Raw genomic sequence first — 26871 nt, 5'->3', positions numbered from 1 at the left:
ATGACAATTTCAACCAGAAAAGTTGATATTTTTTTGATTTCGTCTAGTTGATATTTGGTCGAACTGAGATTTTGTTGAAAACCATAATCTAGCGCTGTTGTTTTGATACTATTAGTCTCAGTCTGGACATGAACCTTAGAGTCTGGGCACAAAACTTGCAATGCTTGCTTGGGTTAAAGCTTTAAACGCTTGTCTCATCATATAACGCTTGGACATGAACTCGTATGCCCATACACTAACATTTCAGCCTGCACATAACGGGTGCTCAATAAAAAAATAAGAATTTTTTCAGCCATTTAACAAAAGAAAATTTCAACGAATTCAGTATTTTTCATTAAAAACAAAACATCAATGAATATTGGAGAAGGGGCCCAGATCAGCCTTACGGCGCATTTTAGTCGCGATGCACAGTGGCTGGAGGCTGGTAAAAACCTCAAAAATTATTTTTGAAATATTGGTATTTTATATTTTTCCTGAATTTCTCATGTATTGAATGATGTATATTCAAATTTTATGATCATTAGATAAGAATACGATTTTTAACATCAGTTTAAACGTAGCAAAGTTCGGACTTTTAAATGATTTTCATTTTCGAAATTACAATTGCTTGGTTCACTTCAAATGCACGTTGCTCTTTTGATTTTGGTCCGATTTTAGCACAACTAGTTGTGTAGAGGAACGAAAGAACTCGCTTAGTGATAAAAATACATTCGGTAAATTTGCTTGAAACTGTTATTTTTTCGGTTAAATAAGTTTGAGGAGGTCAGATCAAAAATACTTTTTTTTGCTAATGTATTCTGTACAAATTTCGGAATCATTTCAGAACGGTAACATAGTATACATTCTATGGGAAATAGCCTCTACTTTTCGAATATCGTGGCCTCGTTCTGCGCCTAGGTGCGCAAAAAGGTTTAAGGAGATTTTGAAGCTTTGTTGTTGATATGGAGGCGCATGGTGTTTTGTGTAAAACAGACAATCTACAGTAAGCCAACACGTTATACAATGGATTTAAAATAGTGTTCTTCATTTTTTATGATATTGCTGACATTGGTGAACAGTTACGGAAAATCTATCATGAAAACGGAATCATAGTTATAAGAAAGGTTCAATGACACTGTATGGAAAAATGCATTTAATATTTTACTTTTGACATAAAAAAAATGAACTCAGCACCTCAAAATCAGCTTAAATTGTGATTTTCAGCCAAATTAGGTAACATTTGAGGTTTTGTCCGACTTTTGTTTGAAGATCCGCTACTGTGCGATGCTCTCACAAGTGCTCTGGACGGTACTGACGTCCATCTTCCGGATACAGTTCCGGATCCTGGTGGTCAACTGCTTCGTATCCTTGGCTCGCCAATTATTTTTGTACATTGGGACACTAATGGAGCCGAAAATATCCTCAATGGGACAGCACTGGGGAAAGTTGGTCGGGCTCCTTTCTTTCGGCACGTACGGTATCTTTTTCTGCTCAAGATATTCCAGCGTCTTCTTGGCGTAATGGGAAGTCGCCTTGTCCGGGTTGCTCGTTCGTGTACTCAGGGGACCGAGACTTCTTCCGACAGATGATGTTCTCCATCTTGAGGGTTTAATGAATCAAGGTATGGGGGCAGTGATATTTTCGGCCGGCGTCACGCAAACTCGTTCCATTCTTGTTGTCGACAACTTTTTCAACGGCCTTCCGCTCCGTGCTCAGGAATGCCAGGATCCGGTAAACTGTACTCCTGGGCACGTTTTCATCTCGAAAGTGTAATCATTTTTCCACGATGACCGTAAACCGTACAACACGCTCGCGGAGTACTTGCTGTTACGACGCAATATTCGATTGAACTAACTGCACCCGAGCGAAAAGAAACATGCCACCCATTTCTAGGGAGTCCAGAGAGCAATTCTCTTGGAGAGAAAAAAATTTACACTCTTTATTTTAATTACAGAAAGGTATTGAAATCATTGTCATTTTTTTTAACACCCGTTCAACAAGTGGAATTCAACTGATCTGATTGTTGATTTATACTAGTTTATCGTTAAATACAACATAGTTCTTCACTATTTCAAAATTATGTCTAATTTCAATTGACGTTTTGTTTCTAACCGTTTTTTCTAATTTTTTATATTTTGTCAACGAAAACCTAAATAGAAAAGAAACATTTTGAATGTGATTGTATGATGGAGAACTTATCGATAAAAAGTTTTTCTAACAATAACTTCATACATGTTCTTAAATTTCATACTAATTGACGTACAAAACTGTAATTTTATTACAGAATATAATTCTATGTATCATTTTTAACAAAAATTTTCCAAAATGCGATAGTTTTTGAGATATTTGAAATTTTGTTCCAAATTCGTGTGAATATGCCCTTTTTAAAAGTTATTCGAGTTACCCCATCCTAAAATGTCAAAAATGCAATGTTTACAGTTTTAAAGATGTAAAATAAACTTTTTCAGTATATTTGGATCATGGAGAAACTTTCAATAAAAATGTTTTATTAACACAAACTTTTGACATATTTTTATAATTCATACTATTTGCAGTCAAAAATACCATGTGTGTGTGTGTGTGTGTGTGTCTGTGTGTGTCTGTGTGTGTGTGTGAAATGATTTGCATAGAACTCTATATCGGGAAATTGTACTTATTTTCACAATACAAAGGGCGAACACAAAATTTTTGCGACACCGAAAATGTCATGCCAATTTTCTTATAATGTTTAAAATCAAACCAAAATTTTAGGGTAGTTTTATACATATATTTACTTCAAAAATCAAAAGAAAAGTAATCGATGGAGCCTTGAGTGTAAAATTGAACGCATTTTCGCTTGATGCCCTCCATCAAAGTCTTTACAGTGTCATCCGGTACCAGTTTCTCAGTTTTTTCCATTTTCTTAACATGTCCTTCTCGTCTTTGACTGTCTTCTTGCTCTTCCGAAGTTCCCGCTTCATCATTACCCAGTACTGCTCCACCGGGCGCAGCTCCGGACAGTTTGGCGGATTCATGTCCTTTGGAACAAAATGGACAGAATTGGCCTCATACCACTCCAGGACACTATTAGAATAGTGACATGATGCCAAATCTGGCCAAAATAGCGGAGCTTCGTCGTGCTGCTGCAAGAACGGCAAAAGGCGCTTCTCGAGACACTCAGATTTGTAGATCTCGCCATTTACTGTGCCCTTTGTCACGAAAGGCTCACTCCTCAGTCTGCAAGAGCAGATGGCCTGCCAAATGAGATATTTGGAGGCGAACTTCGACATTTTATTCTTTTTAAATTTGTCGTCCACATAGAACTTGCTCTTGCCGGTGAAAAACTCCAACCCCGGAATTTGCTTAAAATCGGCTTTTACGTTTCGTCGTCCATCACACAGCAGCCATATTTTGTCAGCATCTTCTCGTAGAGCTTCCGTGTCCGAGTTTTAGCCGTCGATTATTGCCGCTCATCGTGGTTTGGGAAGTTCTGTACCTTGTATGTATGTAGTCCAGCTCTCTTCTTTGCATTCTGGACGTAGCTCTGCGACATGCCGATCTTAGCCAAATCACGGCTTGAGACGTTGGGATTTGCTTTAATCATCCGCTTCACCTTTCCCTCCGTCTTTTTGTTCTCCGGTTCCGGTTTTCTTCCAGCTCCTTTGCCGTAGTCCAACGTCAACCGCTCCTGGAACTGCTTCAACACTCTGGAGACTCGCGTTGGTTCACCTCCACTTTCGTTGAATCGAAGAACACGACTTCGAGTTTGACAGCATGTAAACAATACATATCAATGAGAAAGTGTGCAAAATTTGGTTGATTTTTACCCAATGGTAAAAAAGTTATGCCCTGTTGAATGTGTCGCAATAATTTCGTGTTCGCCCTTTATCTACAAAAATTTCAACCGTTCAAAAAACTCCGTTAATAGTAATTATTATCGCCTACTTAGTGCTAGGAACTACTCTGATCTACGGCTGCTTCGTTGGACGTTTTCAGTAACCCCGTTCAATATTAAAGAGAAGGACGAACGGATACAATCGATTTTAATTTAACAACAACGAATATTTGTAGCTCTGCTAATAACTAATCCATCCTTCCAATAGCAACAAAGCAAAACTATATCATTAAAATTTATCGATCTGGATGGAGAGATTTATGTAACGCAGCTCTCTTGCAGATGGATTATGTGTTTACCTTTTCACACTCTGCCAACCTACTCGGCACCGGGGAAGAAAAACAACGCCATCCCAGTGACCTTCAAGTGGTTCAGTTCCTGAATCGCACCGAGTCGTCCTGTGTGTTGTGTGAGTTGTGTAATTAAGAACTTTTATGTCCTTCCACGCCTTGGCAATGGCAAATAAATTTTCTTTATATACATACATAACAATTGCAGTCGTCGGGTTACCATGAACTTGCGCATGAAAATGGGAAATCGATCGAACGGTGTGATTAAAGGAAATAGTAACTCTTCACAGCAGACGGAACGTTGTTCTTGATCTTTTGGGCAGTTTTTGATTGTCATTTACCTACCGCCCTTAAACCCCGGTCCATTGCGAATGCATGTAACCGGGTGTCTTCGACAGATTGTGGGTGTGTCTCTTCGAAAAACAAGTTTACGACTGGAAACGTTACTACTCGAAAATAAGAGTAGTTTGCACAAACAAACAAGGTTGCTGTGCGGAAGAAAAACAAAATTGTTTACATCATGATGCAGCTACTTGGTTTTGTTGAATGCAGGAGTTTTACGGCATCGATTGAATAAGGGGATATGCTTCCGCTTTTTGCTGGTCCACTTCATTAGACGTTTTATTGGATGTGAAACTAGTTTCTTACAGGACTGTGACATTATAAATGCAACGTAAATATATTGTATAGTACTGTTATGCAATTCGAACTATTGTAGTTTCGAAAAATATGAATTTAGAATTTCTTCTATGTAGTACCTTTTTCATTGATTTGGATTATTGCAGATAGGTTAAGTGAAATAAGCATGGAATGGTAAAAATTAAATTAGAAAAATATCCATTAAATTAGAATAAATGCCATTATTGATTCCAAATGTTTTTAGAAGAAGTAGTTTTGAGACCAAATAAGTTGAGCAGAGATGGTTGAAACCAATTTTGGCATACTTCTTAGGATTCTGGCGGAATCCTGGTCTCTTATAATCTTTATGGGGTTTGCCCAGGCACTCCTGCACATAAATTTCATGATTAATGGTCCCGCTTGCGATGTAAATGTCGCTCTTCAGGCCACAGGAGCAGATGGCCTGTCACACAAGATATTTCTTTGCGAGCCTTAACAGCTTAATATGTTTGAATATCTCTGCCACCTTTCCTTTTCCAGTCGACGCTGGAACGACGGATGCTATTTGAAGTCTGCCTTGAAGTAGATTTCGTCATCCTGTACCACCCAACCAAACTTCGTCAGCATCTTCAGCACTCCGATGGAATCTATCTCATAATTCCGATAGAATTCCTCTCAGGGTTGGATTCCGGTTATATTCATCTCAAGGTTCTTACACAGGAGTAAGATTATATTCTTCCCCGAATTCCGATAGATTCTGGTAGTATTCCGAAGGAAGACTTCTTGGAGTTCTTGCAGAATCCTTCTCAATATTTGCTAAGGATACTGATTGAACCATGCTCATGTTTCCAATGAAAACTTGTCAAATATTTCATATATTCCTTGTTTTGACGAGACTCATGTTTTTTTTTTCTTTTTTAAACGTTTTTTTTTCTTGGAACGTGTCCAACGGAAATCAGAAAGAGAGAAGGATGACCGGTGAGAATGAAGATACGGTGATAAATTGGTGTTGATGTCATCACAAATTCTCAACAGTATAGTGATCACCCTCACAGTCCCAATGCCTACCAATGGACCCATCGACCCCCCCCCCCCCAAGTCTTCTATAAGCAAATCGTCAGCGATCGGACAAGACAGGGAGATCGCAGGTTCGATTCCTGCTTGAGGACATATCTTTTCTCAGTATATCTAATAAAAGGGCGAATTTACGCCGTATCTTCATGTCACATATTAATTAAAATCCTGCTCTGAGCTTTGACGAAATTCTGTTCACTACTTTGACGTAATCTTGCTCACGATTCTGACACTATACTCTTCAACATTGGTCCAGTCAGCGTGCCCTGACATAACGTCAGCAGAAACTGAGCAAAGTGAAATGGATTCTGGCAGAATAGCGTCGGCAATCTATGAGCTTTTTAGCAATATTCTGACAAAAATAAGATCAAATGCAACAATCGAATTTTAATTTATGTGGCGGAGTACTACATAAGAAGCAGCATTGTACAACCAAACTCATAACCTCAAAATTAAGCAACAAATCAAAAACAAAAAGTTTCACAAGGAAGTAATAAAAAATATCACTACTTTTTATGCTGTGCCATTCTACCAGCGTTTCGTACTCTACTCGTTAGCAACTGACATCATCTTGGGATTCTTTAGACCATTAATTCAAACAGTTGACACAAGATATTTCAGCACCTAAAACAACAGGCTGCTCATATTTCTATGTTAAGAGTTGTGCCCTCACCACAAATTGTTTGCGGCGAAAATAGGCTCCGTAAATATTAGAAGATATTGAATAATAATGGATTCAAACTATTTTCAACCATCAAAAACAACAGTTACGATGCTCAGTGTGTCGTTACTTTTAATCGTGCAGTAGTGGTCTTTTGGAGAAAAGTAAGTCGCATGAGTAACAGGTGGTACTCCGGCCAAATGTTGTGATTGTCATCCGGGCTTTTCACATGAAATCGAGCATTCGTGGTACGAAACATTTGCTGACAAATAAAAATGGAACATAGGCTTTCGGAAGGCTGATTTAACCAGTTTAACCATGTCGGACATTCACTGCTGATAATGTTAAAAAAATTGTCCCAGGTGAAATGGTTTATAGCAACCAAGAGAGAAATTGACGACCGCCATATGGATAGTGGTCCCGAAGTCAAAAGGATTTGCTGGCTTACGATTATGTTTATCAGGTTTTATGAAATTACATCTAAATCACTTAGCATCTTAACTTTTCGTAAGGGGATATTACCATTTATGGAAATATTTTTTTGTAGTGAATGTCTTCGCTATTTTGTCGAAAACATGTTCAGGAATGTTGTACTAAATTTTGGAGTATGTATGACATGCATTAATAATGAAAAACTGCTGTGAAAAATCATTCGAAAACTGCTCGGAAATGGTGAAAATTTTCAGCTTACCTTGATCCGAATCAATAAGGCGCACCAGCCGAATACTTCAACGATGAAAAGTTTTAAATATACGTCCGCTACCGATTGGTTTCATAATCATTCAACTTGAGCTGTTTAGAGGTAATGGAAAATCTCCTAAAAGGGCTGTACAATACCGAAAAGGAAATGTTTGTGAGCTGTACACGGCTGGTGGATGAATCAGTTTTTGTCGTTACCTGCGACTAACAGAGGCAATTATTTTCATTATTGATGGTTAGAAAGTAGTATACACAACGAAAAACCGTATTTTAAAACACCCGACCGAAGCTAGTTCATGATTAATTACCGCGTATTTCATGCATCGAGCCAAAATTCTTGAACAGAAAGAATTGTGATTTTTGTTGGTTTATAATAGTCGACCTTGTTAGACGATCGGAGACGTCATTTCAACAACAAGAAAGGGTGATTATTATGTTACAGCCGGTTCCGTGGACTAACTGTAATTATTAGTTTGTACAGCTGTGTGCTAGTAACGAGGGCCTATTGTAATAAAGACCTCACACCTACAGAACATTTTATTGCTAAGCGGATTAGCCATTATCCGCGCTATCAAATCATCAACAAAAAATTAAGTTTGGAAAGCATTTCCTTCGCCAACTATGTTTTTTTATTTCCGACGGGTCGAAATTGGCACACCCGCACACACTTCTGGACGAGAAAATCAATTTTTATATCATATGACTGCTGATCGTTTGTGATTGGTTCCCGCTAATTACATGTACCGAGCCACAAATCTTAAATAGTTTTCGTTCGAAGCTCCACCTCTTTGACGATGGAAGTCAACCGATTTCGTTCGATGACCAGCCCATATGACTCCAAACGTAAACTGAACTGACTACAAACCTGGCTGGTTGTATGCGAGTGCGGAATCATTCGTATATTGCATTCGTGCTGGCTACACCACCCGTACGCTAGCTATGTCTGGATGCGGTAAAGGAGAAAAGGTTAAGGGAAAACCAAAATTCCGCTCGTGTCGTACCGGTCTCCCGTTTCCTGTCGACCGAATCCATCGTCTGCTGAGAAAGGGGTACTACGCCAAGCGTGTCGGTACCGGAGCATCCATCTAGTTGACGGCCGTAATGAAAAATCTCGCCGCCGAGATATTGGAGCTGGTCGGAATCGCACCCCGTGAAAACGAATAGACCAGGATTATCCTCCGTCAGCTGCAGCTGGCCATTCGAAATGACACAGAGCTGAACAAATTGCTCTCAGACGTGACTATTTTCCAGGATGGTGGTAACATCCATACCATTCTGCTGCCAAAGAACACCAAAAATAATTAAATTTTTCTTTGCTGCCAGGTAAAATGATGCCGAGAAAAAAAACCGAACCTACCTTTGCAGGGCGACCATTGTATTTGCATGAATAGTTTTGATTCGATATTCTTTCTCTCTCCTTCGTTGGCGTATCATATTTGAATTAAACTCCTTGAAAACAACACACACACCAAAGAAATTTTCAGAGAAAAAGTGCACACTTTAACATTTTCAACGTGTTAGTACATATATGTACTAGCAAACCAGTACCACCGCTGCGCAGTTTCAAGATTGCACATAATTCAATGCAGAAGAGAAAGGCTGGTGTAATTTGTTTTGTAATGTAACGTAAAAGGAAAATTGCAGTTAAAACACTGCAATATAATTGATGGGTCCTGAAAAGAGCCATTGCATTGGTTTGCTTATTGTAGGAGATATAATTTAGGTCCGCGAACGGCGGATATGGCGACCCAGTTTGATGTCTTTCAGCATAATGGTTACTAGCTTGGCGCAACATGTCGTATCTTCGAACAAACCGACCAGGTAGGCCTTGATAGCCATTACGCCATTACGGCTGAGCTCTGGAAGCGTAGGTCAATTTTGAAGCTCTGCGGAATCTCACGAACCAGATGCTGGAAGGGTAGCTGGCGGATTAATAGCTTCGTTGACTTGTGATAGCGAGTGCGACATTTCCTTGTTGGTAGTGAGCGCCCTTTTGCGGACGGCCTTCGTTGCTAACTGCTTTCGGAGAGCTTTCCATCCGGTGAACTTGTAGACTATCATGATACGAATTCTGCTCTGCTACTACCGATGCTGACTGCACAGTCAAACGAATGATCAGACGGTCAAACCGACTGACCGTTGCATAGTCGCGCGAATATGCACTACTATCGCTATCTCGCTCGTTTTCGTTTCCTGTACCATTCCATTTCTTTCTGCTAACTAATACTGGTATAACCAAATCGAATCAAATTTCAACCATGATTTCAACGAATACTGCACATTGGAAAAGTAGGAAAAACACTAGGGAATTCCAAAAATATGCCAAAAACTATGTACGTGCAAAAGGCAGCAAAATCGCATTAATATTGTTCCATTAGAATTTAATAAAATAAAATTTAATACTTTCGCAGAGAATACTAACTACAGAAGTTGTTAATTCCTTTTAAAAGTAAATAAATATTAAATCAAAAAAGACGGATGAGTCATGTCTGTGACATAACCGGGGTATCGTGACTACACTTCGGAGTGTTATTACAAATCTAATGATATTCATAGGAATCACGTTTAAATGTAAAATTTTCATTTTATTCTTTATGATAATTGTGATGGTTCGGAAAAGAACCTTTGATAATTGCGTTGGTGTTGATCGGTGATGCGCTGAATCGAAGGATCGTTGGATGCTGCTGACTTCTGTTAGCATGGTATGATTGGTTGATAGGTTCGTTTAGAATTTCACTATGTGTTGTATATGTCAGATTTAAAATTAAATCACTGGATCAATTCAATAAAATGTTGACCTTTGATGTAAAAAGTACGAAATGTATAAAAAAATTAATTTGGGTAAACACCAATATTTCTCCCAAAGGCGAAATTTTTATGGTGATGCCAAATCCTATCTTAAGGGGTTACACCACGATAGAATTTAAAAAAAAAATTACATTTATTAGACTAAAATGGGATTTGGGATGTTAAAAATCATATTCCATAGCATGAAGGCCGAAAACAATACATAAATGTTCAAATTTTCAATTCTGCCGCAACGCCTCTAATGTATACCCCGAGTGTAACTCGAACAACTGATATTGTTTTTATTGTTTTGAAATTTTCACAGTATATTTGAAATTGATTTCTGCAGCGACGTACGTAGAATTTTATTTTTTTTACTGCCTAATTTTTTTAATAAACAATTTTGTGTCGAATTTTATGGCATTTTCGGTATTTTTTCGTTCAAAAGTGCGCCATTTCGCGAAAAATCAAAGTATCGAAAAAAATCTACGTACGTCGCTTAAAACTTACGTTTTTGACTCTAGGCCCAAAATTACGGGAGATAGTTTTCCGGCCGTGAACCCCTTCCAAAATACATTTCTATTGCATGGGGGAAAATGCTGCACAGCAGCCATCTTGTAGCGAAAGTACTCGACTTTCGTGATTCATTACTTATGTTATAAATTCCATTTAACAAGATCCCGATTCATCTCATTATTGCGTCAAGAGAAATTCCCGAAATATTTTTTCGTACTCTACAGGGTTGCGTTTCTACTTCGTCTCATCAGAATCCGACACTAACCTATTTAACTTATTCCAGCAATAAGTTAGTGTCGGATTCTGATGAGACTAAGTCGTAACGCAACCCTTGACTTTAGAAGGTTAGGATTTGTACCCTTCACGTACAACCAGTGGTTTTACCCTAAAATTCTGCCTTTGGGAGAAGTATTGGTGTTTGCAAATTCTTTGAAATTCATTGTAATTCATTCAAAGAGAACGACAAAAAACTGATTTGATGGTGCCCCAACAGAACCGTAGCGTGCTGTTGGCCCCTGTCAAGGGCGCCAACCTTATGGGGGCGGTAAAATCTTGGTCTGCTTTATAAAACAAGTGAGGTTAAGTCATAAAATATGTCAGGATAGGAGTATCATTCCCAGGTACACACAAAATTATTATTCGAAAGTCAGACTGGAAAAGAAATCCAAAGTAGAGAGCAAAAAGGATATGCGCCCGAGACTCTACCAAAGACGCCAGAAAACTACGGACCTGCTAGTCTAGAATAAACAACGAACAAGACAGACTTTCAACAAAAATAGCGAACATTATTGAAAACTTTTACTTAGTTTCATAAAAACAAGGGGAACTGAAATGAGGTCTTGGGCTGTAAAGCAGACTACCTTTTTAAAGTTGTAGCAAATATCGTAGAGTAAGTTAGATTAATTATCATCGAGGAAATATCCCCATGCCGTACTGTAAAAATTGAAGTTTCCTCGATGCCGGGAGAATTTCAGCTATAACACAAAGTTGCCGGTTCCCAACCTAGGTCCAACCAATCCTGGTTAAAATATCACATGAGATTTTCGGTGTTCCTGGAAGCGTTGGATACTCCTTGTTTTTTTTTCTCTCTCAAAAGTTAGACCTTTGCCAGGTGTTGTTTGCTTCGGATTAGTGGCAGAGCTTCCTTCGCCTTGCTGGTATATTAACGGCCTCTCAAGAAAAAAAGTTATTGCTGCAAAGACCCTTTTGCTTGTAATTAGTGTAATGCTCATGCATAACGCGCGTCACAAACAACCGATCATGCAGACGACCTTTGTCATAGAAGACGCAAAGCAGTCTCGCCAAAGGTCACTAGTTTGAAGGGACACACCATTTTATCCCGTCCGGTGCGATTGTCATTCGAAATTTTCGCTCACTGGAGCAAGAGGTCTTTGGAACAACCAAATCAGTACTTCAGTGGATCCACGTATGTCAAGTTTGAATGGATAACTACATCATCGATCTCAACTTCGTGAGCGGGTATGTAAACGCGTTTTGACAAAACATCACAATTCTGAGTTTATCTAAGCGAACTTTCGAGATATCTGGCACAGCATCTTGCGGACATGAGTTATATTCCGTCTGGAATATAACCGGAATGCCGTGACGGCCGTTGGACTGGTAATTCAAATCTAATGATATGCATACTAATCAACTATCCACCACCCAAAGTTCCTGAAATTGTCACCTCAGTATAGGGGAGACCGAGGAGGGTTGAAACATTTTTTTGTTTTTATTAGATAAATCAACAAAAATTGTCATTTGATGATTGCTTATTTTTAAATTTCTTACTTCTGTTTATGCTTTATCAAATTACATCAGAATAACTGGTACAAATCAATAAAAAAGCATCAATATATTGATTTTTGTAACTGTGTTCTCTTTGTTTCAACTCTCCTCATACCGATGTAAGTTGAAACAGCAATCAATGTGAGTTGAAACAAGTAATTAATTATTTTAAATATTATCAAAACGTTTTCTAAAGCATCAAATGTTGCAATTGTCATTTTTATTCGTTCACGCAAGATAATTCCTTAACCCTTTCATGCCCAACTTTTTTCTAGTGCATGTAGGATTTCAAAACTATTTTTTCATGAAACCGGTTGGGTCAAGAAACACGAAAAGCCATTTTTCATATAGATAGGTGCTTCCCTCGCAGTGCTAGAAGCTGCTCAATTTCTACCTTCCAATGCTAAATACAATTCTCCTAGAATATTTACAATAGTCCACTTGCGTGAAAAACATAGCCGAAGGCACTCTAGATTGATATGCTTTATCACTTTCAAATAATATTGCAACATAACGAAAATATATGAAAAATTCATTTTGCGTCGTCAACGTAAACTATCCCTGGCTGCACTGCTCCATTGGAATCCAATCACACTAATTGCAATAACTTCAGTTCTAGAGCTGATCCTTGTAACTGTTAGTACTCAAATGAAAGGCAATAGTCACATTTATTGGCGTTACTTGTTTTTGTGAGCAAATTTTGCCTCAATCAAAAGTTATAGCTATTTAAAAACGTTGTTGTCCACAAACAACATGGGCATGAATGGGTTAAAATTCCATGCATTATTATCGATATTTTTCACACTGTATATCTACGTATAAACTGTAAGTAGGGTTTTGCCCTCTACTCGGGTTCTTAATTGCCCGGCGTACCCTTCTTTTCAGGGCGGCCTAGGTGCTCCTACCGGAATTTCGGATTTTCCTATAATAACAAAGAGAAAAAAAAAAACAAATAAATTCTAACTTTACCGTTTATTCTCCCTTGTGGCTGTTCGTGGTCACTACTGATCCGATACTGCTGATGCCGGCGGGAAGGCGACGGTTTTTTTCCGACCGGCCGGGACTTCTCCTGCTGGTATCGTTGGCTGCACCGGCAGCGGTCCTTTGCAATTAGCCAGGAAGGTGAGCAAGGCTCTTTTGTTGGAACCTCCCTAGCGACGGGGCGAATAATCGCCGGGTCCACTCACTCCCCGTGAATGGCCCAGGTAGGTTCCGCAGTGACCTACTTCAGGGGGAACCTTTGTCCGCCCTGGTTCTTTCTCCTTTGCAATTAACTGTGGAGGAGAGCTAGGCTCGTTCGACTGATCCTCCACAGTGAGAACGGCACTGGTGTCACTTGGGTCCTTTTTATTTAGCCGGGGAAGCGAGTAGCTCCTTAGCGATTAGCTTCCCGTCTCGGCGACCCTACACCAGAACTTTTTCGTATGCCCGGACCACACACCGATACACTGACGGATTTCACTTGCCGTCACACGCGCGCACTGAACTTCTGTTACGGTGGCGGCAAACTGTCCCGAAAAAAAAAGTCTGTTCCTGGCTGTGATCCGTCCCTTTCTGTCCTTTTCACGATGGCCGCCTTTTCCACTCCACCAAAACAAACACCATCACCACAAAACCGCACCGCCGCATAACTGTCAACTCCTTTGCAGCATAAACAGCAATCAATATAACAGCAAGAGGAGCGCGGTAACCTACCTAAGCCCTATGTTATTAATTCACAATTGTCACAAAAATTACAACACCTATCTGCACGCACAAGACCGTTCATAAACGCAAAACTATTTACAAGAAAAAGTGAACGGTATCGAAACAGCGGTGAGCATAAATTTTCGTAAACAATACACTCTACGGAGAGAGTACGCACGAAAGGGTATATTTTCACCCAGTGCTAAATTGTTACCCTGACGGGTTACAAAACTAACACTTGTTTTGAAACATTTATGTTACATTTTGGTTACAAATGCAGGAATTTCTGCACTGATATCAGCAGTAATAATAGTAAGATACTTTTCTTAACCACTAATTAACTATAACTGTAAAATCAAGAAATTTGATACCCATTTTTCGTACATATTTAGTTTTGTATTAGTGTCCTGCCCCTCCCCTAGGACATTCTGCATTCATCAAAATGGTTGATATGACCAGTGATACTACTTATGACTACAAGTGATACAGGTTTATGAAAACAGATAATTTGGTATCCTTGTTGGTAGTATTTGGTTTATTTTGAATTATGGTTACTTCGCTTCAAGCTGCAGAAACTGATAGGAGTAAACAATTAGAACAAATGCATATTGCGTGGTTATAAATGACATAGAACTAATAAATTGAGAATGTTGATCACTGTTATCAATTCAGGAAAGAAGAATCTTGTTTATTATTATTTGTTCAGGAACGTTAATGTGATTATAACATTACCATAAGACTAGAAGTTCATCATCGAGGAGAGTTGAAACAAGGTGTTTCAACTCTCCTAGGTCGAGAAGTGAGGCTTGTTCCACAATTTACAATTTATACATGACAAAGATAGAAAAAACGCATATAATTCATAAATGTTAACTGTAAGACTACATAATAATGATATTTTCTTGATAAAACATCACTTAATATCATATTTATACCAATTTGAAGAATATAATGAAAACTTACTTTTGGTCGTTTTTTGTAGTGCGTTTACCGTAAATACTCAACCACTTATTTAACGTAGTTAGCGTGTATTGGAGGATTTGTGGGCACAATATAAATAAAATAAATGCATTATAGTTGAATCCCTAACGGTACTGTTTCGCTAGTAATGGGCACTGTTTCAACTCTCCTCGGTTTCCCCTACTTGATATATGGTAGAGTGTCAATATTTATGGTCATCCTGAATTTTCAAACAGGACAAGGCTCAAAAGTAAAAGTATTTTCGGCGCTCTACTCATCGCACGCAGTACGGCCAGAATAACCCGGTAGATATTTGCTGTCAGCTCTTCAATAGCGTTTTTCATCATTTTGACTTTAACTTAAGTAGAGAAATGTTCAAATTGAAAATAGGTTTAAGTTAGTATAGTATTCAGTCTGTACGAAAATTTATTAATTCGAAGACAATATATTCATATTGCACCTTGAAAAAATTCCCGAACGAAATCAAAAAACAATGTCGTGAAGCGCGGAGAAAGCCAACGTAAACACCAAAGGGGCGCAAAACTGAAAATCTGCCAAGTGTGCCAGAAGACCACGCTACGGCTCTGTATCCCAACCCCTAAAGAGCCCACCAAAATGTATAGGTAAATAGTGTCTTCAGCAAAGTTGCTCCAAATGAACTGTTACATATGTTTGCAGAAGGATAACTATTTTTTTGTTGATGAATGAAAAAATTATGAGAATGGGAGTACAAAAACGTCATCTAAAGCCAGTAAATAGTTTTGACCACTAGCTAATATATAGTATCGTGGTAATCAAACGAATTTCATAAACTTTTGTCGTGATTGCTTTTAAAGATAAAGCGATTTGCTTAGTTAATCGCTACTTCCTGCATATGAACCACGTCTGAGAAGGAGTTTCATAAATTCAAATTTTTATTTTCTAAATTGCGAATATGAAATATTTTACCAAGAAGGCGTATTCCTCATCCCCCTCCTCTTGCTTCTTTTTTACCAGCAAGCTGAAGTCGGTAACAAGTAAACAGAAGGAAGTGACAACTTTTCACAAGTCAGGCTTGAATATTCCATCAAATTATTGTTTACCGTGACCGGTTTAGTGCGACATATTTACCTCAAGACTTCCAGAATGCAGTCAATATGGTGCGATCCTTAATTTTAACCATCTTCAGTTCGTATTAAACGTATGATTCCGAGGTGGGTTCATACCAAACCGAATTGAAGAATAACATTTGCTAAGACAGTCTCTACGCATCGCTCGATCGAGATAGAAGTGTTTTGTTTTCGGTCTGTTGGAAAAAGAACAGTGCAGTAATCCGCGTTCAAGGTTATTTTGCCATTCTCTGCCTCTTCGAGGTTTGGACTTTTATTTTCTTTTGTGCGTGTGTTAACCGTTAGGCCACATTCCTCAACCTTTTGTTCGTAAAGCGAGGATTGAACAATAACCAGCTATTTAAGCTGGACTGGTGCGTCGTGGGAAACGAGTATACAGATAAGTGAAATCTACCTTTTTGATACATTTACGGCTTTTTCCCGTCTGCGCGGGTGCTGACCCCGTGCGTTGACGGTGTCGATGGCTTCCTCCCCGGATGGCCAAATGGAGATCGAGTCGACTCCTAAGGCTCTCCCCCGACCCAAACAATATCCAGATCTCTCGACCGGTCCCTTTGTGGTCTTCTTTCGGCCCAAAACAAAATCGCTGAATCTATTACAGATTTCAAAAGACCTGACGGAACGGTTCTCGGCTGTGATCGAAATAAAAAAGGTCCGCTCAGACAGGCTGAGGGTCGTGCTGACTAACTCAAAGCAGGCAAACGATATTGCTTGCTGCGAGCACTTTACGAAAGACTATCACGTGTATATTCCAGCTGTGAAAGTACAGTCTGAAGGCGTTGTCACCGATGACAGTTTGACATGCGAGGATCTGCTGCAGTACGGGGTTGGCCGTTTCAGAGACCGCTTACTTCAGCCAGTGAAAATACTCGAGTGCAAGCGTTTGCACTCAGTAGTAGTTGCGGGGGATGGTTCAAAAACGTACCCCCAATCAAACTCTTATCGGTTGACCTTCGCTGGTACCGCTTTGCCAAATTACGTCCTCTTGCACAAGGTTCGTCTGCCTGTGCGTCTGTTTGTGCCGCGGGTCATGAATTGCACAAAGTGTAAACAATTGGGTCACACAGCCACCCATTGTAGCAATAAGGCCCGCTGTGGAAAATGCGGGGAGAATCATCTAGATGATTCGTGCAGTAAGAATGCTGAGAAGTGTCCTTACTGTGCAGAGAATCTGCATGATATCTCGGCATGTCCCGCGTACAAACTACGCGGGGATAAACTAAAACGTTCCCTTGCTGGACGATCCGAACGTTCTTTTGCAGAAATGCTAAAGAAAGCTACACCACCAACCTCAACAAACATCTATGCTCACTTGCCTCCTAACGAGGGCGAGGCTGATGACCCACAAGAGGGAACATCTACTAGGGCGCCTAGAAGTTATAGGAAGAGGAGGAACATTTCCTCTCCTAAAGTTCGTTGTAAAGGCCAGAAGGTATCCCTTGACGGGACTCAGAAAGTCACATCTATTGGAAGTGTTGCAACCAAACCGAAGCAATTAGCTCCTGGTCTCGGAGGATTAAACTCAGAGAAGGAGTTCCCAGCACTTCCCGGAACATCAAAAATCCCAAGTGTTCCTCTGTTTCAGTTCGAGAATAATCGCGGCACTGGAATTATCAAACTCTCGGACATTGTGGACTGGATAATAAAAACTTTCAATATAACTGATCCTATTAAAAGTCTTATGTTAGCTTTTCTCCCTACAGTAAGAACATTTTTGAAGCAGTTGACTGCTAAATGGCCCCTCCTTTCAGCGATTGTATCCTTCGATGGCTAACTCATCGAACGAGGTCACGGATTTGATCACTGTTCTACAGTGGAATTGCAGAAGTATCATCCCGAAAATCGATTCCTTCAAAATTTTAATAAATAATTTGAGTTGCGATGCATTTGCATTATGTGAAACTTGGTTAACTTCCGACATAGATCTCAACTTCCACGACTTTAATATTATTCGCCTGGATCGAGACACCCCCTATGGAGGAGTGCTTTTGGGGATCAAAAAGCGCTATTCCTTCTACAGAATTAACCTTCCCTCGATAACAGGTATTGAAGTTGTCGCTTGTCAAGTAACAACCAAAGGCAAAGATCTTTGCATAGCTTCCATATATATTCCCCCCAACACCGCGATTGGGCATCGCCGGCTACATGACATCATAGAATCCCTGCCTGCACCGCGACTAGTTTTAGGCGACTTTAACTCTCACGGTACGGAATGGGGTTGCCTTTATGATGATAACCGTTCCTCTTTAATTCACAATATTTGCGACAACTTCAACATGACAATTCTAAACACGGGTGAAATGACACGGATTCCTCCCCCACCAGCGCGCCCAAGCGCATTAGATTTATCCCTTTGCTCGACCTCGCTAAAGTTAGAATGCGCGTGGAAGGTAATCCCTGATCCCCACGGTAGCGACCATCTGCCGATCGTAGTCTCAATCAATAACGGCTCAAGGCCATTGGAAACAATCAATATTTCGTATGACCTCACACGAAATATCGATTGGAAGAGCTATGCTGCCGCGATATCCGACAACATCGAATCTACTCAAGAACTTCCTCCGGAGGAAGAGTACAGCTTTTTGGCTGGCTTGATTCTCGACAGCGCGAATCAAGCTCAGACTAAGCCAGTACCCGGCGCGAACATACAAAAACGTTCTCCCAATCCCTGGTGGGATAAAGAGTGCTCAGACGTGTACGCAGAGAAGGCCGCCGCGTTTAAGACCTTCCGGAACGACGGGTTACCCGCTAGTTTTCGACAGTACGCGACGTTAGACAAGCGAATGAAGAGTTTGATGAAAGCCAAAAAACGCGGTTATTGGCGCCGGTTCGTCGACGGATTAACGAGAGAAACATCGATGAGCACTCTTTGGGGAACAGCCCGACGTATGCGAAATCGAAACAGTACTAATGAGAGCGTGGAATATTCAAACCGTTGGATATTCGATTTCGCCAAGAAGGTTTGTCCGGATTCCGCCCCGGCACAGAAGATCTACCGCGCCGCGCTCCCTCACGATAACGCGAACGAAACACCTTTTTCGATGGTGGAGTTCTCACTTGCTCTCTTGTCGTGTAACAATAAAGCTCCAGGGCCAGACAGAATCAAATTCAACTTGTTGAAGAATCTGCCAGACTCTGCCAAGAGACGCTTGTTGAACTTATTTAATAAGTTTCTTGAAGCTAACATTGTCCCACACGATTGGAGGCAAGTGAAGGTCATCGCCATCCAAAAACCAGGAAAACCAGCCTCCGACCACAATTCGTATCGACCGATCGCAATGCTATCTTGCATCCGGAAGTTGTTCGAGAAAATGATCCTATCCCGCCTCGACAATTGGGTCGAAGCAAATGGCTTACTGTCAGATACACAATTTGGCTTTCGCAAAGGCAAAGGGACGAATGATTGTCTTGCGTTGCTCTCAACCGAAATTCAAATGGCCTATGCTAGTAAAGAGCAGATGGCATCAGTGTTCCTAGATATAAAGGGGGCTTTTGATTCAGTTTCTATCAACATTCTTTCAGAGAAGCTGCACCAGTATGGTCTTTCAGCGACTTTAAACAACTTTTTACTAAACTTGTTGTCGGAAAAGCACATGCATTTTTCGCATGGTGACTTATCGACATCACGATTTAGCTACATGGGCCTTCCCCAGGGCTCATGTCTAAGCCCCCTGTTATACAATTTCTACGTCAACGACATTGATGAATGTCTTGATAATTCCTGCACGTTAAGACAACTTGCAGACGATGGCGTGGTGTCTGTTACGGGACCCAAAGCTGTCGATCTACAAGGACCATTACAGAATACCTTGGACAATTTGTCTGCATGGGCTATTAAGCTGGGTATCGAATTCTCCACGGAGAAAACTGAGCTAGTTGTATTTTCTAGGAAGCGTGAACCAGCACAACTACAGCTTCTATTAATGGGTCAAACTATCGCTCAGGTCTTCACAGTAAAATATCTAGGGGTCTGGTTCGACTCGAAAGGTACTTGGGGATGCCATATTCGGTATCTGAAACAGAAATGCCAGCAAAGGATCAACTTTCTTCGTACAATAACCGGAACGTGGTGGGGTGCCCACCCAGGAGACCTAATTAGGTTGTATCAAACAACGATATTGTCGGTACTGGAATACGGATGCTTCTGCTTTCGATCCGCCGCGAACATACATTTCATCAAACTCGAAAGAATTCAGTATCGTTGTTTGCGTATCGCCTTAGGGTGCATGCAGTCGACCCATACGATGAGTCTCGAAGTCCTGTCGGGCGTTCTCCCGCTGAAAAATCGATTTTGGGAACTCTCATATCGATTGCTCATTCGATGCGATATCTTGAACCCGTTGGTGATTGAAAATTTCGAAAGGCTTGTTGAGCTCAATTCTCAGACACGTTTTATGTCCCTGTACTTTGACTACATGGCGCAAAATATTAATCCTTCTTCTTACAATCCCAACCGTGTGCATTTCATAAATACTTCTGAATCTACTGTTTTCTTCGACACATCCATGAAAGATGAGATTATTGGAATTCCGGACCATATACGCCCACAAGTGGTTCCAAATATTTTTTATAATAAATTCCGAGAAGTCGACTGTTCTAAGATATTTTATACTGACGGATCAAACCTCGAAGGGTCCACTGGCTTCGGTATTTTCAATCAAAAGTTCACCGCCTCCTACAAACTCAGTGACCCTGCTTCAGTTTACGCCGCAGAACTAGCTGCTATTCAGTATACCCTTGGAGTCATTGACACATTACCCGCAGACCATTACTTCATCGTCTCGGATAGTCTGAGTTCTATTGACGCTATTCGCTCGATGAAACATGGAAAGCATTCCTCGTATTTTTTGGGGAAAATACGGGAGCTACTGAGTGCTTTATCTGACAAATCTTTCCAGATTACCTTGGTGTGGGTCCCTTCTCATTGCTCCATTCCGGGCAATGAGAAGGCGGACTCCTTAGCTAAGGTGGGTGCCATTGAAGGTGACGTTTTTGAAAGACCAATTTGCTTCCACGAATTTTTCAGTATTACTCATCAGAGAACCCTCGAAAGTTGGCAAACCTCGTGGAGCAATGGGGAGCTAGGAAGGTGGCTACATTCGATAGTCCCTAAGGTATCGACGAAACCTTGGTTCAAGGGGATGGATGTGGGTCGTGACTTCATTCGTGTGATGTCCCGACTCATGGCGAACCATTACACGCTGGATGCACATCTCCGACGTATTGGGCTCGTGGAGAGTGGTATCTGCGCTTGTGGCGACGGTTATCACGATATAGAGCACATAGTCTGGGCGTGCACCGAGTACAGTTCCGCCAGGTCTCGGCTTATGGACACCCTCCGGGCCCGAGGAAGACCACCCAACGTCCCGGTTCGAGATGTGTTGGCAAGCCGCGATGTCCTCTATATGTCCCTTATATACACCTTCATAAAAACCATCAATATCCAACTTTAACTGCCCCCTTTTTCCTTATCATTCTCAGAAGCGCTCTCTTCCACCTGTACCATACACCCACGATGGTTTGATGCGACTCCAAGGCGACACAAAACATCCCTGTCGAATGAGCCAACAAACACGGGACCTAAAGCACGAACATCACACGCACAACTCGAAATGTAGCCGATCAACATCTGAGCCGCACTACGAAATCGTCTGGAGAAACCCCTGCCATCTCAAGAACGACCACCCGGCGTCCCAGTACATGATTCTTCCTGATGAAGACCACCCTGATTCTGTAATCCATCCGTTGATCTCCCGAAGTCTGAAACTGAAATAATGTTCTCCCCCTGCCATGTTTGTCCACCCTACTTCCCCTGACTCTTATACACAGAAGTAACACCCCTTCACCCCCCCCCCCCCCCCCCCCAAATATCTTCATGAAGCATTTAGCTCTTCTTGCCTTTTCTAGTTTTAACTATTATATTATATGATCTCGTTGAAAATGCCCAACTCTACTATCACATAAAATAACTCTAATTAATGTCTCCGAATCTTTACAAAATTTAATCACGCCCTCTAATTATTTCTACTTTTAAGATAGTCGTAAAAATTTTCCCCCTTAGTTAAACATTATTTGCTCCAATAATCTCATTGCTAAAAATGTCAAACCATATTGCCATAAAAACTAAATGACCCCTCTAATCTTACGAAAATTATACTACCCCCTTGTGTATATGTATAGCTATAAATTAGCCTTAGTTTAATTTCAAAAATCAATATGTAAGCCCCTAGTTTTAAGTAATTTAAAATGTAAAACAAAACAAAATTGGCACCTTTAAGCTAACGCAAACCTGCCTTATCAAATAAACGAATTGAAAAAAAAAAAAAAACATTTGCTAAGACACTCCATTCCCGATACGGAGGAACTTGTCAAGTTGCCCTCTGTTTCTGTTTATTATTTTTCTTGCTGTACAATATTGTGATTGCTCTCTTCGACGCTAATCAAGTTCTCGCTGTAGATGTCACGCGATAATTCGTCTCGTTACCGGTTAGCTCAGCCAATATGGTCAACCGAGTCATTAGCAGTCGCCACCGAGAACAATCTTTGGCGCGAATCTCAAGTGCTAATCATCAGGTTGGCCGAGATGTATGTAGGTATAAAACAGCTCTGTTTTCTGAATTCGGTTGAAGCCTGACTATACCTAACAAAATGTTTAATCAACTGTACGAGATGATAATTCCTTCGACAACTGTAATTCGATTTTGCACTCTCTGTTTCCGGCTTCTACTCCTGCTCAACTTTGTATTACAATATTAGGATTTTCTCCAAAACAAAAACTTTACAATTGGTTTTGAGAAGAACCAAATCGATTTTTCGGGTTCCCATAAAAATGAAAAGATTACCATTCGAGGTGCCAACCAAAAACATGTAAACATACTGATCATACTCACTCGGTCTATTTCCTATTAAAACGAATCCCAAATGTTCCGCTTTTTTGCACGAATACATTTTGAAATTATGTTTTCCCAGCAGAATTAAAATTATTGCATTGTGTTCCAACGCATTCGAGTCAACATGCACGAGTAGTTTTGTCAAATGAACTGCCCCAATATTTACTAAGCCATCCGCCACAATATGCCACCAACTTCCCAATCTGCACATCTGGAAGCTGGATCCAGTGCAGTAGCTGCCTCCCACTCGCAGCACAGGACACAGTGATGGCCAGCAGCAGTATAGCGAATTTGTAATTAAAATTCTAATAGTTCATTTCAATCAGCTGGCCTGATTTACTGACTTGTTTCCGACAGATCACGGACGGCCCAGTTCGAGTGCCGGTAGGTGCATCATGAATGTATGGAAGTACGCTTCACTTGTCTTGTTGGTCCCTGCGAGTTTGTGTGATTTGCATAGCTGTAAATATTGATACGAATGGCAATTGTGAAGTTCAGCTGAGTATTTACCGATAGGAAATGACCGGTATTGTAGTGCACTATAGCCAGATTTTCTACGGCACCACAATGTGGGAGGGTGAATAGGGGTTCTGTAAATAGATTTTGATCAGATGTTGTCTCAATCACAGGAATCACAGACAAGTACAATTGCGCCGTGATTGGCATGGGGACCTTCAACTAATGCTAATTTCGGATCTTGGATCCAGGTCGAGGTAGCTTTAATGTTCAAAAAATTCAGATATGAATGACAAATTCTAGTGACCTAAAAAACGAAAATAGCATAGCACTATAAAACTACTACCGACAGTATCTCTTAAATCATTAGTTAAAAGGGATTATATTTCTATTTTTGTCACATTGAACACCTGCAATCATTAAAAATATTACCCATTTTCATAAAATACAAACCAACATCCATTATTACCTCAAACCAGTAGCAAATTCGTACCTTTACTGGTGCCCACTACCATAAAGCAAAAACAAATTAAAACAAATTTGTCCAACCACTAACGGGTTACTCTTCCTCTCTCGTTTGCAGGCCAACGGTGATGCATCCCAGGGCAAGTACGGTGGTGGCATTGTTGGCGCCGCCGGAGCTGGCAGCTTATTCGTCGCCAACCACGCCTACTAAGCGCACCAGTGCAGTATCAACGCATCACAGAGTCACACACAAACACACGTATGTTACGGTAGGGGGGGCTACCTCCGGCTACCGACCGCCCGTGTTTACGCACGTGGCACAACTAATAACCTCAGCATAATAAATGTAAACCGTTAGAAACAAAAATATTGCACTCATTTCGCTATAAGGATGGGGCATGTTTACAGGACATAATAAATCAAAATCTCGTTGGTGAACGGTAGGCGACAGGACAGGACGAATGAATGAAAAATATCTCCCGTTCAGTAACAGTCAACCAAAGGGTAGTTGATAAATGAAAATCTAGTACTGAGCGCTTGACATTGCTTCATCCACTTGTGGTAGACATTAATCCGAGATCAGAATCGTATCATAGTTGTTTTGTTTGTAAAATAGTCATGGCCAACTTTTAGTATCGTTTTAAACTGCATGTCTGGAAACGTAATTGTTACAAAATCAACACAAAGTATGGCAATAAGGAAAATTGTTCTCAAAACCATCGAGTCAGTCTAAAAGATGATTATTAGATTTTAGTTTTTGTAATCATTAGTTGTATGTTATTAAAATGAAAACAAAGGTTATTACAAGACAGACAGTCAATAAAATTACGAAAAAATAAAGTAAATAATAATGTTACAAGCGAAGCGTCACTTTTTATACTAGTTGATATCCGAAAATTTCCGCAATATAACGTTGAAAAAGCACTTCCACCACGTTCATTCAACATCAATTTCATGATAGCACTTAATCACAATTTGCCTCCACATTACTCGATTCACAGAGAACAGACGTATAAGCTAGACCAAACTTTCCCGAAAAACCTGTGTAAACATTTAAATGAAAATACGGTAAAAATCACCATCACATACAGGTTTGCATGCATGAGTCACCATTGTATCCAAGTTTGCACACAAGTCCCGTATAGCGTTTGCTGTCCGATCGAAGCGTCGACCAGTGGCAAGTTGCTACTTGCTGTTATCATTTCAAAGCGACAGTTTTATTTCTAACACAAGTTAAAAACTTTACTTGTATGTCAGTTCTCAGTGCTCGATTTGTAGCTACAGCTCTCCAACGTCGGTTACGCCCAACACTCGCCAAATCACGTTTCACCTGGTCCGCCCATCGTGCTCTCTGCGCTCCTCCGCTCCTTCTTGTACCAACCGGATCATTAGCGAACATCCATCTTTGCAGGATTGTTGTCCGGCATTCTTGCAACATACCCTGCCCACCGTATCCTTCCAGCTTTGGCCACCTTTTGGATACTGGGTTCGCCATAGAGTGCAGCGAGCTCGTGGTTCATCCTTCACCGCAACACACCGTTCTCCTACACACCGCCGAAGATCGTTCTTAGCACCCGTCGCTCGAAAACTCCTAGCGCTTGCAGGTCCTCCTCGAGCATGGTCCAAGTTTCGTGCCCGTAGAGAACGCCCGGCCTTATTAGCGTTTTGTACATGGTGCATTTGGTGCGGTGGTGGTGAATCTTTCTTGACCGCAGTTTCTTCTGGAGCCCATAGTAGGCCCGACTTCCGCTGATGATGCGTCTTCGGATTTCACGGCTCACGTTATTGTCAGCGGTTAATAAGGATCCTAGGTAGACAAAATCCTCCATTACGTCGAAGGTAACCCCGTCGATCGTAACGCTGTTTCCTAGCCGGATCCTGTCGTTTCCGGTTCCGCATACCAGCATATACTTTGTTTTGGACGCAATTACCACCAGTCCGACCTTCACTGCTTCGAGTTTCAGGCGGGTGTACAGGTCTGCCACCGTTCCAAATGTTCGGGCAATAATGTCCATGTCGTCCGCGAAGCATACAAATTGGACGGATTTCGTGAAGATCGTCCCCGGCTTTTGAGCCCGGCTCGTCGCATCACACCTTCCATAATGATGTTGAATAGTAGACACGAGAGTCCATCACCTTGTCTAAGTCCGAGATTCGAATGGTTCACCCGAAATCCTTACGCTGTTTTGTACACCGTCCATCGTTGCTTTGATCAGTCGAGTCAGCTTCCCGGGAAAGCTATATTCGTCGATGATTTTCCATAGCTCTACGCGGTCGATACTGTCGTATGCCTTGAAGTCGATGAACAGGTGATGCGTTGGGACCTGGTATTCATGGCATTTCAGAAGGATTTTCCGTACGGTGAAGATCTGGTCCGTTGTCGACTGGCCATCGTTGGAGCCTGCTTGATAACTTCCCACGAACTCATTTACTTTAGGTGATAGACGACGGAAGATGATCTGGGATAGAACTTTGTAGGCGGCATTAAAAATGGTGATTGCTCGGAAGTTCTCACACTCCAAATGGTCGCCTTTCTTGTGAATGGGGCAATTCCACTCCTCCGGTAGCTGTTCGGTTTCCCAGATCCTGACTACTAACCGGTGCAGACAAGTGGCCAGCTTTTCCGGGCCCAACTTGATGAGTTCTGCTGTGATACCATCTTTGCCAGCAGCGTTGTTGTTCTTGAGCTGTTGGATGGCATCCTTAGCTTCCCTCAACGTGGGACTTGGTTCATTCCCGTCCTCAACTGCACTGACGTAGTCAAATCCTCCGTTGCCTTGGTCATCTGTACCTACATTCTCCTCGCCGTTCAGGTGCTCGTCGAAGTGCTGCTTCCACCTTACGATCACCTCACGGTTGTCCGTCAGCAGGCTCCCGTCCTTATCCCTACATATTTCGGCTTGCGGCACGAAGCCTTTGCGGGAGTCCTTGAGCTTCTGGTAGAACTTCCGTGTATCTTGCGAACGGCACAGCAGTTCCATTTCCTCGCACTCCGCTTCTTCCAGGCGGCGTTTTTTCT

At 41.1% G+C, this 26871-nt stretch overlaps 1 protein-coding gene across 1 annotated transcript in view; it reads left to right on the top strand.

Annotated features, from left to right (window-relative positions):
* The window catches only part of LOC131684464 (fructose-bisphosphate aldolase), a 110278-nt gene extending 85562 nt beyond the window's left edge, over positions 1–24716 (top strand). The window contains exon 6 of the mRNA XM_058967372.1: positions 23971–24716. Coding sequence (XP_058823355.1) covers positions 23971–24063 — 93 coding nt within the window. The 3' untranslated portion in view covers positions 24064–24716. The remainder of the gene's footprint in view (positions 1–23970) is intronic.
* Positions 24717–26871: the final 2155 nt, after the last annotated feature.

The sequence above is a fragment of the Topomyia yanbarensis genome, chromosome 2 (genome assembly GCF_030247195.1).
Source record: "Topomyia yanbarensis strain Yona2022 chromosome 2, ASM3024719v1, whole genome shotgun sequence".
Classification (NCBI taxonomy): domain Eukaryota; kingdom Metazoa; phylum Arthropoda; class Insecta; order Diptera; family Culicidae; genus Topomyia; species Topomyia yanbarensis.
Note: the sequence above shows the minus strand (reverse complement) of the source record. Positions and strands in the feature narration are given on the sequence as shown.